Source organism: Heloderma suspectum, chromosome 7 (assembly GCF_057233095.1).
Source record: "Heloderma suspectum isolate Gila_16-S chromosome 7, 16-S_ref, whole genome shotgun sequence".
Lineage (NCBI taxonomy): Eukaryota > Metazoa > Chordata > Lepidosauria > Squamata > Helodermatidae > Heloderma > Heloderma suspectum.
Window position 1 is genome coordinate 93,467,759 of NC_139464.1, and position 12,558 is coordinate 93,480,316.

At 44.5% G+C, this 12,558-nt stretch overlaps 1 protein-coding gene across 13 annotated transcripts in view; it reads left to right on the forward strand.

The window, feature by feature from the left end:
• Positions 1–3,088: 3,088 nt before the first annotated feature.
• HDAC10 (histone deacetylase 10) overlaps positions 3,089–12,558 on the forward strand; it is a 36,870-nt gene continuing 27,400 nt past the window's right edge. For 3 of the 13 annotated variants that reach the window (XM_084810921.1, XM_084810930.1, XM_084810931.1), the window contains exons 1-7: positions 5,930–6,109; positions 7,225–7,359; positions 9,519–9,615; positions 10,330–10,427; positions 10,517–10,621; positions 10,712–10,780; positions 11,812–11,938. In XM_084810921.1, coding sequence (XP_084667047.1) covers positions 6,024–6,109; positions 7,225–7,359; positions 9,519–9,615; positions 10,330–10,427; positions 10,517–10,621; positions 10,712–10,780; positions 11,812–11,938 — 717 coding nt within the window. In that variant the 5' untranslated portion in view covers positions 5,930–6,023. Of the gene's footprint in view, positions 3,237–3,384; positions 3,477–4,710; positions 4,752–5,929; positions 6,110–7,224; positions 7,360–8,156; positions 8,254–9,518; positions 9,616–10,329; positions 10,428–10,516; positions 10,622–10,711; positions 10,781–11,811; positions 11,939–12,558 lie in introns of those variants that run through there. The other 10 variants (XM_084810932.1, XM_084810924.1, XM_084810925.1 and 7 more) reach the window with 10 other exon arrangements.

Below are 12,558 nucleotides of genomic sequence, written 5' to 3' on the forward strand. Positions count from 1 at the left end.
CTACATAGAGTATACCCATTGAAATCAATCATTTCAATGGGTCTACTCTAAGTAGGATCATGTTAGTCCTACTTAGAGTAGACCCATAAAATTAATGGGACTTAAACTGGTCATGACTAACTTAAGTCCCATTGATTTCAATGGGTCTACTCTATGTAGGACTAGCATTGGAAACAACCCACAATTAACACAAGGTATTTTCTAGTACCCCTTCATGGATCACTGCCTTGTTGTGGCGAAGGGGCTTGCGTAACTCAGTGAAGCCATAAGCTATGCCGTGCAGGGCCACCCAAGACGGACAGGTCATGGCAGAGAGTTCTGACAAAATGTGGTCCACTGGAGAAGCCACTCCAGTATTCTTGCCAAGAAAACCCCATGGAGCGCATCACAAGGCTAAAAGAGATGACGCCGGAAGATGAGCCCTTCAGGTTGGAAAGTGTCCAATATACTACTGGGGAAGAGCAGAGGGAATTTCCAAGTAGCGCCAGAAAGAGTGAAGCGGCTGGGCCAAAGCCGAAAGGACACTCAGCTGTGGATGTGTCTGGTGGTGAAAAGAAAGTCCGATGCTGTAAAGAACAATATTGTTTAGGAACCTGGAATGTCAGATCAATGAATCAAGGTAAGCTGGAAGTGGTCAAACATGAGATGGCAAGATTGAACATCGACATCTTGGGAATCAGCGAACTAAAATGGACAGGCATGGGCGAATTTAATTCAGGTGACCATCATATCTACTATTGTGGGCAAGAATCCCTTAGAAGAAATGGAGTAGCACTCATAGTCAACAAAAGGGTGGGAAAAGCAGTACTGGGGTACAATCTCAAAAACGATAGAATGATCTCAGTACGAATCCAAGGCAAACCATTCAACATCACAGTAATTCAAGTCTATGCCCCAACCACTGAGGCCGAAGAACTGAGGTTTTTTTTAAGTGATGGCCATAATAGTCACAATTGAAAATGGATGTGAAGATAGGTGGAAAAAGACTAGTCTGTGAAATATGACGAGCTGATACTTTCTACCTAACCTTTACAAGGCTGTGCAGTACAAAATGTCAGCGCCTGTTAGCAGTACATGTTTTCCATAATAAACAATATTTGCTCAAATGAACAATGTTGCCTTTGTGTTGATGTAGCACAAAGTATCATGTAAAAATGTAAACGTAAAAAATGTAAATTTTGATATATCTTGTTAACTTCCATGCCTATGTAAGCCAGAAACCAAAGTAACTTCAAGCATCTTCATCGAACCACAATATTATTTACGTTAAAAATTAAATTTTAAACACACAAACCTACAGGTGCATATTGGCCCTGTTAATTTTTTAATAGAACTTGTGGATATTAAAAATTGGAGGCACAATTCCAATCTCTTGGGGGTGAGGGGGTGTAGGACAAAGACTTCTAGTCATCCATTTGTAACCCTCCTGTGTTTTCCCACTGCTTCTGCCATCTTTTTTCTTACCACTAAGGAGTCCCTCCGCTAAGGAGGGAAAGATGGATCAGCTGCACAATGCCTTTTGGCTGGTAGCTGTAGGAGCCCTCCAAGGGAAAGTACCCAGATATTCGGGGGATAGGCTTTTGAATTCAGTTTATACCTGTGATTCCTCATCCTTGTTAGCTAAATCAGAACAAATGTCCAGAAAACCCTTGTTGGCTCTTTGTCTCCCTCAAGCCAAGGGTGGCACATGAACCAACTCTAACGAAAAATGACACATTTCTGGTTAAGGTGGTGGAAGAAAGAATGTATATTATGACAAACAACAAAGCTAGCTATGTCTAACTGTAAGAAAAATGACAAAATCCATATTGGGGAAATACCTTTATTAAACCAACCAAAATATCACAAAAATGTGCAAGCTTTCAAGATCTCTAGATTTCTTCATTAGGCAAGATGTTACTAAATGCAGGTTTTGGGGTAGGGAACAGGGGAGGAGAAAAATCTGACTTGATCGTGAAGTCATAGTGCTTTAGATTTTGTGGGGGGCCTGGGGCAAGACAGCCTCAATGGGCCCCCTCCCTCAGTGAGCCCACCTTCTCACCACCATTGTTACCAGCCGCTATTGTTCCTCATCCTCTTTCTCATCATTGCTACCACTTTCCTGCTTGACAGGCAGAGTGTGTGTGAGCAAGTGGACAGTGGCTTCTGCTGCCCCTCTTCTGTCCTCCACCATTGTCTGGGTCAGAGTGAGAGGCAGGTGAAGAAGCAGGTTGCAATAGTGAAGAGGACGAGCTAGTCCAGGAGCTCTTCTCAGCGGCCCCTGTGGGGATGTGAGCCTTTGGTAGGTGCCCGACCATGCCTACCGTTGACCTGCCTGCACCTTCAGGCTCCCAGGATGATGTGTGGGAGGAGTCTGCAATGTTCAAATTAGGCTCTCAGGTCATATGACGGTTACAGTGCTGCAGTGGTTAGAGCTCAGGTCATATGACGGTTACAGTGCTGCAGTGGTTAGAGCAACTGAAATCCAGAACGGATTCATAGCCCCACCAAAAACGAAGCCCCAGCCTCTACTGGGCAAAGTGTTGGACTAGGCCTGGGAAGACCTGGGTTCAAATCCCCACTTGGCCTTGAAGCTCACTCGGTGGCTTTGGGCCAGTCACAGGCTCTCCGCCTAACTACCTCACAGGGTTGGTGTGAAGATAAAACGGAGAGGAGGAGGATCATTTCCACTTTCCTTGGGCTCCTCGCAGGAAAAGGCAGGAAAAGTAGCAAATACAAATTAAACATAAAATAATATTATGACACGCAGCAGCCCTGTTAGTTCTGCGGCTGGCCGAACCTCAAATCGCCGTCATAGAGCAGACCGCCTGAATACTACTTTCCCTTCCCACCTCTCTCCCTCTTCTATAGGCAAAGGAGGGATTAGCTAGCAGTCCTCCGGCCCAATGAGGACAGTAAGGCATAGGGAGAGGCGGGACAGGGGAGTCGTTTCTTTCTTGGGTTGACTGTCGCTCCCTCGTCTCCTTTGCATTGCTGATTCTGATTGGTCCGGCTGAGCATTCTTTGTGCTCTGCCGAGCCAATCAGGAACTGCAGGTTTTCCTCTCCGCCCTTCAAGCCTTTTGATCTGTCCCGTCCCGCCTCCGCGGGGAGGGGGAAGAAGTCTTCGGGGGCTGGCGGAGGACCCATGTTGGGTATGCGTGCAAAGGTCTTCGTCGGCTCCGTTTGATTAACGTTGTACCGCTTTGATTGGGACCAGGGAGAAGCATCGATCCTTGTCGCTCTAGGCAGGTTAAAGTTAAGTTTGGAATAAAATCAGTGCGAGGCAAAGGGAAATGCTAGAGCCCCGGCAACTCTGTTCCCTTAGTCTTGTTTGTGTTTTGGGGGGGGGGGGAGATTGCACTCTGCACGTGCTCAGAGTAAGATATGCTTTTGATTACCTTCGCGCATTCCAGGTTTTGCCCTGCCTGAGATTTAATTCCTCGATTTTATTAAGAGAAAAGAAAAATGTGGGGCGCCCTAAGAAATGCATGAAACGTACGTGCCATCTTTTGTATCCTTTTCCAGCCTTCAGAGGCCCTTTATTGAGGGGGTGGGCGACCGTTTTCGGGTGATCTTTCATGCTACAGTTTCAATCCATAGAGAATGTCGCTCTGTAGAAAAAGACTTGTGTGTGTGTGTGTGTGAGATGATTGTCAAGTGAGGCAGGGGTGAGGAACCCTGTGGCCTGCCAGCTGTTGCTGGACTACAACTCCCAGCATCCCTGAACATTGACCATCCTTGCTGGGCTGATGGGGGTTGTAGTCCAATATTGGAGCACCCCAGGTTCTGGGGAAGGGGGGGGATGGTCAGCTTAACTGCCTTGGTTCTACCTCAGTGCATGACCAGGGCTTAATTTAGGGGGGCTCACCTGTTTAAAAAATTGAGCTGTGGTTGCAGGACTGTGTGGGCTCACCTTGCTACTGGCATGCCAGCCGTGCATTCACTGAGTATAAAAAGGAGCCATGCTATGCATGTACCAATGTATTTGAGTGAGCTCCTCCACACAAGGAGGCATTACTTTGCTTGTAGGGCCCCTTCTCGTGCTGTTGCTCATAGAATGCCAGGCTGCCCCAAGACATTTTGCTGCCTGAGGCAGAGCAGTAAATGGCCATCCTGTCCCCATCCCCCCTGCCACCCCTGGCAAGGTGAATTGTTCCCAAGGCTAATTAAGTTATTTTGGCACCTGAAGCAGAAAATCCCACAAGCATCTTTTTCCCCTCCCAGGAAAAATATAACAACAATATAACAAGAACTAACCAATTCTTGCCTTTTCATGACACCAAAATTCTACGGCCTGAGGCAGCCACTTCATTTTTCCTAATAGGAGGGCTGGTCCTATAGAATGGTAGGGCCAGTCTCGCTTAAGAGCCAGCACCTCTAAAATGTGAATGTATTCTACAGCAGGGGTGGGCAGAAGGTAGATCTGCAGATGTTTTGGACTTTAACTCCCATAAGCCCCTGCCAGCATGGCCAGTGGTCAGGAATGATGGGAGTTGAAGTCCAAAACACCTGGAGAACTACCATCTGCCAATCCCTGCTGTAGAATACATAGACATTTGAGATGTGCTGGCTCTTAAGTATGTTTGGAAGCCATTCTGTGCTGGTAGCAACCTAAAAGGATTGGGACACATGCTGTAGTCTCTCAGTGGCAAGGGGGAGATGCTTTGGACATGCTCAGAGGTACTCATCTGTATTATTCCTTCCTGTATTCTGGGATACTTGGCTGTAGTGCTGAAATCAGTTTCTGGCCCTGTGCATCACACCTGACAGGTAAGAGAATGCAGAGAGATGTTAGGAGTCAGCATGGCTGGGTTCTGAGCCAAGGGCTTGAGAAACCTGCTGAGCGCTGCTCATTCTAGGCTGAAAAGGGGAACAGGCTGCTGTGCCTTTAATAACTGTTAAGAAGGGGGAATAGCTTTTGATTCCTGCTTTACATTCCAGCTGTCTGTATGCATGGATGCAATAGTAATTGATATGAAGTCTTTCCCTCATTGAAATCCCATAGTAAATTGCTGCAGCTCATTAATCCATGGATATTTCCTTACTCCTCTTCCCACACATCATTTTAGAGCAATATCACTAGTATGTGGGTGGCTTGTATGGGCAGGCCCCAAATATCATAATCTTCAATTACTGTGGCCCAGTTCATACATAATGCTAAACTAGGGACCTGGTTCAGACATAATGGCCTCCAGATATTTTGGATTACAAATCCCGTAATCCCCGGGCATTGGCCGTGCTGTCTGGGGCTTATGGGAGTTGGAGTCCAGTATATTTGGAGGTCACCACATTGCCTACCCCTGTACTAAACCATACTTTAGAGTTATAGGAATGAGCTTGTTCAAGTCTCGGGTGTGAGACCTTCCCCGTCCGCTCTCCCACTTCAGGCACATGGCATATGAGCAAATTGAAAGCATGCATTTCCTGGTTTAAACTAATGGTAGCTAGTTTGCAGGTTTACATCCTGCATACTAGTAGTAGAATGAAACTACATCCTGTAGAATGAAACTACATCCAAACCTACAAATGTGGTTAGTTTAAACTACCGTTTATTGAAACAAGCCACAATCAGAAACTACAGTTTGTTCTTGGATTAATCAATAAACCATATAACCACAGTTTGTCCTTTGTCAGATGTAACACCAAACTGTGGCTAGTTTGAAAGAGGATGCTTCCAGTCACCTCCACATGCCAGAAGGGGGGAGGGAGGAATGCTCAAGCTGAGGCTCACTCAAGAGTCTTGTTTCCACAAAGCTGAAGTATGGTTTAGCACCTTCCCCAATCTGGTGCCCCCCCTATGCTGGCTGGGAATGAGGAGGGTACCACGTATCTGGAGGGCTGGTTGGGGAAACTGGTTTAGCATTAACGTCCAAAAGGGCCAATGGGACTATTTTTCTCATGGCGCCTGTGGTCTTCCACATGACTTCAGACTGTGCTAAACAGAATAATTATGGACGTCTGAATGTTCTTGTGCCACTTCCATTTTGGAAACACATTCTGTTTCTGCTTGAAACATGTGCAAATGTTCTGTGATATGTTTCTATGTTTCTTTCAAGAAGAGTCATGGCTTCTGGAACAGCACTGGTTTATGATGAGGAAATGACCAGCCATAAGCTACTTTGGGATGAGTAAGTTAATTATGTTTAGTTTTCATGTTCAGCAGCCACTAGATAATTACAACGGTGATCCTGTTTCCTGCTAAGCAACCCATGACTAGTAGAAATTATCTAGTGTTACCATTTATGTGACCCACCTTGTGCGCCTCTTCAGAATTGGAAACATGTGGGATAGAGAGATCTTCTAATAAATCATCCTCTAATCCAGGTTTAGAGCTGCAGAGAGGGAGTATCAGCATCGGTCCAAAATGAAATTTGAACTGATGTCTCTTGATGATATCAAGAGGAGCTTTCTTTCCAATGCAAATACTGCGTGTGTGTGTGTGGGGGGGGGTGTCGATTTTTCATCAGGACCATGGCAGGAGTGGGTGGGGAAGGATTAAACTCCCACTCCTTGCCAGCTGCAGTCTCAGTTCTGCTCCCTTCCCATGGCGTGCTATTTACATTTTTTTAAAATTGTGCAGATTAAATGCAATCCCGCATTTCAAATCCCATCTAGTTTGGCCCCCCATGCAGGGTTCTTCGTCAGTGGCCTAGTCTCGCATATCATGTCAGAGGTTGTTCACTTTGCCCTTACACTTCTAGTCTTTCATCAGAGAGCATCCCTCCATCCTCATGCCCCCATACCATTCCATTGCAAAACATAATTCTGTGAATGCTTGGGCCTGTCAGTTGTGAACTCTATTGAAAATGTTAACAGGTAGAGCTGAGAGGAGGTGTTTTAAATTTGTCTCTGCTACAGCAAACCTCACATTCTGGGGAAATGAAGTTGGTGGCTTCACAGTGGGCCCTGGCCACCAGGTTGATTTTATTTAAGTTTAAAAAGTGGGGGTAGGGGCTTAATGGGTGCTGAGGGAGGTGGCCACTGGTGCCCTAGCATGGATACTATGTTGGGAACCCGAGTTTGAAAGCATTTTAAAAGTTAATAAAAAATAACTTATGAGGGACTTTCATCATCCAGTGATGAAAGATGTACTAGATAGATAGACAGACAGACAGACAGACAGATAGCTTTTAGTTTTTCCTTCTAGGAAAGAAAGAAGAAAAACCTGTATGTTCTCGTTAGTGATATAGATGGTTCCTTGATACTTCTACTGCAAAAAGAAACTGTTTGTCTGTTTTTTTAGCCCAATCTGTAATATTGAAGTTCCTGAGAGGCTTTCTTCCTGCTATGAACACCTTCAACGCTACAATCTGGTTGAAAGATGCATAAATGTACCTGTCAGAGAAGGAACTGAGGATGAGATCATGCTGGTTCACAGGTCTGCTGTAATGTGTTTCCACCCCTGTCCCCATTACAGAAATAATAGAAAAGACCTTCACTCCTTGATATTTTTCTTAAACTTTACACATACAATTTGTTCCTATAATGAAAAAGCCCAAGCTAAAACCTAATCCCCTTAGATGGGAAATGAAATCCCTGCTTACTGTGAAAAGTTGTTGTTCAGTCGTTAAGTCGTGTCTGACTCTTCGTGACCCCACGGACCATAGCACGCCAGGCCTTCCTGTCCTCCGCTCTCTCCCGGAGTGTGCTCAAGTTCATGTTCATTGCATTGGTGATGCTACCGAACCATCTCATCCTCTGCCGCCCCCTTCTCCTTTTGCCTTCAATCTTTCCCAGCATCAGGGTCTTTTCCAGTGAGTCTTCTCTTCGCATTAGGTGGCCAAAATATTGGAGCTTCAGCTTCAGTATCTGTCCTTCCAATGAACAGTCAGGGTTGATTTCCTTTAGAATTGACTGATTTGACCTCCTTGCAGTCCAGGGGACTCGTAAGAGTCTTCTCCAGCACCACAGTTCGAAAGCATCAATTCTTCGGTGCTCAGCCTTCCTTATAGTCCAGCTCTCACAGCCATACGTTGCTACTGGGAAAACCATAGCTTTGATTATACGAACTTTTGTCGGCAAGGTGATGTCCCTGCTCCCTAATATGCTGTCTAGATTTGCCATAGCTTTCCTCCCAAGGAGCAAGCGTCTTTTAATTTCATGGCTACAGTCACCGTCCATGGTGATCTTGGAACCCAAGAAAATAAAATTTGTCACTGCTTCCATTTCTTTCCCTTCTATATGCCAGGAAGTGATGGCGTCAGATGCCATGATCCTGTGAAAAGTAGATGAGGCCTAGAGGGAAAGATTGGAAATGCGTCATGCTGATCAGGTTTGTGGGAAGGATCTAGCAACAACCCAAGCCCAACGCAAGTTAGCCTAAATCCTATCTTGAAATTCTTTCTTTGGAGTGATGGAGACAGGGCTGGATTAACCATTAGGCTAATAAGGCTAAGTCCTTTGGGCCTCTTTTTTTTTTAAGCCCTTCAGTTTCCCAGCTCAGCCATGAACCTCAGCGGGTGGCTTTGGTTCAAACCTACAGTGGGTTTGAAGTGGGTACACCTTCCCCACCCCCTTTGCTACTGCTACATAAACTTTCCCTTTCCCTTTTTGGGAGTTAATTGCAAAACCATTTCTAACCATGGTAGCAAACCCTGCTTAAATCTAACCAGGATTAGCACTAACATTGGTATGGACCAGGTGGTGTTGCACCTCTTTCAGCCTGAGGTCTGAACTCAATTTCGGAGGAGCTCTTGGGGGCCACATTCCAGTGGGAGGTGGGGTCAAAGGTAAAAGGAGGTGGGGCCAAAAATACTGACATATTTTAGCTTAAAGATCTTACTGACAGTAATGAAGCCTTACAGGAGGCATTTCAGCCTTTTAGAATGAGAAAAAAGCCAGGAAACCACCAAATGATGGAGGGTCATGGCCTGAGATTCAATACCCCTGGTGTAGACAGAACACTGCATCATGGTTAGCTCCAGAAGCAGAAGGGGTGGGTGGGAAACCTACCTGTGAGAAGAAAGAGGGGATGAGTATAGCCCGAGGCCTGCTCCTGATCTCCTATTTGTCGTTAGGAGTTAACGAATCCTATGTCTGCACTGGGTCATAGCAGCAGTACTCAAGAACAATGTGCCAATAAAGGGTGCTATTGACTGTTTAATCTAAATGCTTCCTAGACTTGGGCCCCCAAACCACGTACCTTACTAAAAATTCAAATTCAAGTTCCATTGATTGAGCCATGGGTAGCTGTTTCTGGCAGAGAATCACACCCGTTCGCGTTGTCTCAGTCTGGGGACGCAATAAAAAATGCAGTCCAGTTTTTCCACACAGGTTCAGTTTGTAGGCCTGGAGCTCATTTGAGCTTGCGGTAGGTGGCTGCCTATGATAACGGCTCACCATCACACTCTCGTCCATGAGTGGCCACAAAAACCAGTGGGTGCTTTACAGTCCAGCCATATGCATGAATATTTCCTTAAAAGTAAGTCTCCCCGTGTTCAGTGGGGCTTACTCCTGTAGGACTGCAGCCTTAGTCAAACCAGCCAGCATGCCAGGTCGCTCTTAAAAGGTCTGAAGCATTCTTTGTTTCCTTTCTAGTCTGGATTACTTGGAAGCTGTGAAGAGCACTCAGGAAATGAAGGAAGAAGAACTTCGAAAAACCTCAGCTGATTATGATGCTGTTTACTTTCATCCGGTATGTAGGCACGAACATGTTCGCTTCCTATATATAATGTTGCACTTTCATAAATTTCTTTTTAAATCATATATGTGAATAGCAATCTCAGTTGTCTGAGTGCTGATCCTTATGAAGCCAAAATTGCACTATCCATGCATAAGTGGAAGGTATGAGCAGTATTGGGGGATCACCAACATTTGGAGAAGGAGTAAACATTTTTAGGAAGAAAAAAACTCAGGGGGAACCCCTACAAAGGGCCCACTGAGGACTGAGCATGCCTAATGAGCATTTATTTATTATTACATTTATAGCCTGCCTTTTTCCCTCCTGCAAGAAACCTAAGGCAGCTTACGTTATCCTCCTCCTCTCCATTTTATCCTCACAACAACAACCCTGTGAGGTAGGTTAGGCTGAGAGTCACTGACTGAGATTCATGGCTGAATGGGGACTAAAACCTGGTTCTCCCAAGTCCCAGTCCAACACCCTGACCACTACACCACACTGTCTTTGGAATGCTGACTGGCTATTGAAGGGAGGGAATGGAAAGCCAGGTGAGAGGGAGAACGGAATGGAGTATCCTGGAAGAGGGCAGGTTCCCAGCCAGTCAGCCATGAACAGGAGCGCTCTATACGGCAACATTTTATTGCAGTTCCCATTTGTGTGCTTCCAATTGCTCATTCCTCTCAGAAACAGCAGTGGAGAATTTGAACTGTGACATTTCCTGTTCTTCAGACCACGTATCGCTGTGCCAAATTGGCTGTGGGAGCAGCATTGGAACTGGTTGATGCTGTGATGTCAGGAAGAGCACGTAATGGGATGGCTCTAGTAAGGTAACAATGTGGAAACACCGCTTGACAAAAAAACTAGGTATTCCCTAGTTCAATTAATGGCTATGTAACCACGTCATGCTTGGTTGCAGGCCTCCAGGACACCACAGCCAGAGGAATGCAGCCAATGGTTTTTGCATATTCAACAATGTTGCCATCGCAGCAAAATATGCCCAAAGAAAATATGGCCTGCAGAGGTTGAGTATATATTTGTCTCTATTTATTACCTTCTTGCCTTGACGATTTCTCGCTCTTCTGGTGAATGTTGTTATCATTGGTTCATGCAGAATTCTCATTGTCGACTGGGATGTGCACCACGGACAAGGAATTCAGTATCTCTTTGATGAAGAGCCAAGGTTTGTTCTTCACTTGCTTATTTGGAGTTTTTGCATATTTGTTTGCAAAATGCTTGTAATTCTTCTGGAAGTGGGTTATCAAGTATCTTTCATAGAAAACTGCATCTAACAGAAAAGTTCATTTTGATGCTTTTCACCAGAGGATATCCTTAAAATGAAAATACACAAATCATTAAAACTGAACATCATTCTAATAAATACATGAGAGAGAGAGAGAGAGAGAGAGAGAGAGAGAATGTATATAATTATTGATTATTTGTTTCCAATATTTATATAATACCACTTCATATAATAAAATCTCTAAGCAGTTTACACTAAAATGCATATTCAACACTATAAAAATAAACATTGCAACAAAAAAACTAAAGCTGATTCTATAAAACTGCACAAAACAATGCTCTGGACGCCTCAACTGACACTGTATCAATAGTGATGTTCAAGTCAGGGTGTGTGTACAAACAGGCAGACATATACACACACATACATAAGCATGCGAGAAAGAGAGAGAGAACACACCTTTAGAATGATCAGTTTTAACATAATTACCCTTATGTATCTTGCATCATGCTATATGTTTTTTTATACTTGATCCCTACTGTTGGAATTCGTCGTTATTTATAACGTCAGTTTAGTTTTCCATCTTACCTTGTAATTCTTCTGAGAATCACTTTCTTATATAACGTGTATGGAGTATAAGAAATTCAACTCTTTTTCTGGTTGGGGTGTGTATAAGCCAGTGGATAGAATTCTGGGCTTTGAAATTCTGGGACTGAAATCCCAGTTCAGCTGTAAACTTGCTGGCTGAATTTGGAGAACCAAGGTTGAGAGTGGCTTGCCTGTTTGCTGTAATAATGATGAATGACTTATGTTGGCAGTGGTTGTGACAAGATTGATACATTCATCTTATAAATGTGCAACATTGTAATGCTTCCAATTCTTTCTGGTGTTGCAGACAAGGTGCTTGTGCATGGTAGAAAAGCTTCAGATGATCTGTAATAACATCATTCACCTTGCTTTGTTTTTGTTGTCAGCGTTCTCTATTTTTCCTGGCATCGGTTTGAGCACCAGCAATTCTGGCCTTCACTCAGCGAATCCAATTATGATGCAGTTGGTCAGGGAAAAGGGAGAGGATTCAACATAAATGTACCTTGGAACAAGGTAAATGTCACTTGATAGAATAATAATACAAATCCAATTACGCAGCCTTCCCTGATCTTGTGCCCTCCAAAAGTGTCAGACTACAACTCCCAGCATGTCCCAGTCAGCATGGCAGCAATAAAGTCTAGCAGGTGTGCATTTGATGTAATTTTTTTGTTTTAAAACAAAGTCCTCATTACACATACTTAGTGCGTAGCAGAGATCCCACTCTGTAATTAGCACTGCAGAGATATGACATTCCCACGTATGCTAATGGATTATGCACTGAGAAAAAATGACTTCCATGGAGATGGTGTAATGAAAACAAACAAAACAACCTCTGCATCTGAATCACACATTCACATTCTTCTACCTGCATGTTGCTGGCTAGAACTCAGTCCAGCGTTAGACAGGTGACTAAAGATGCAATCCTACTGAGATAGACTGTCGTCTCTGACTTCCTCTGAAGTTGGAGGGAATCGCCTATCCAATGCAGGGAGGCTGAAGCATGGAGGAGACAATTCTTTCCGTGCTCTGGCTGCCCTGCAGTTTGCCTTAGATGCCCAACGTTGGCGTCTTAAGTGTGGCTTTGGGGAGGGGGCAGGAATGGGGCTGGAGACCACATAGGAATCTGCCTAAAA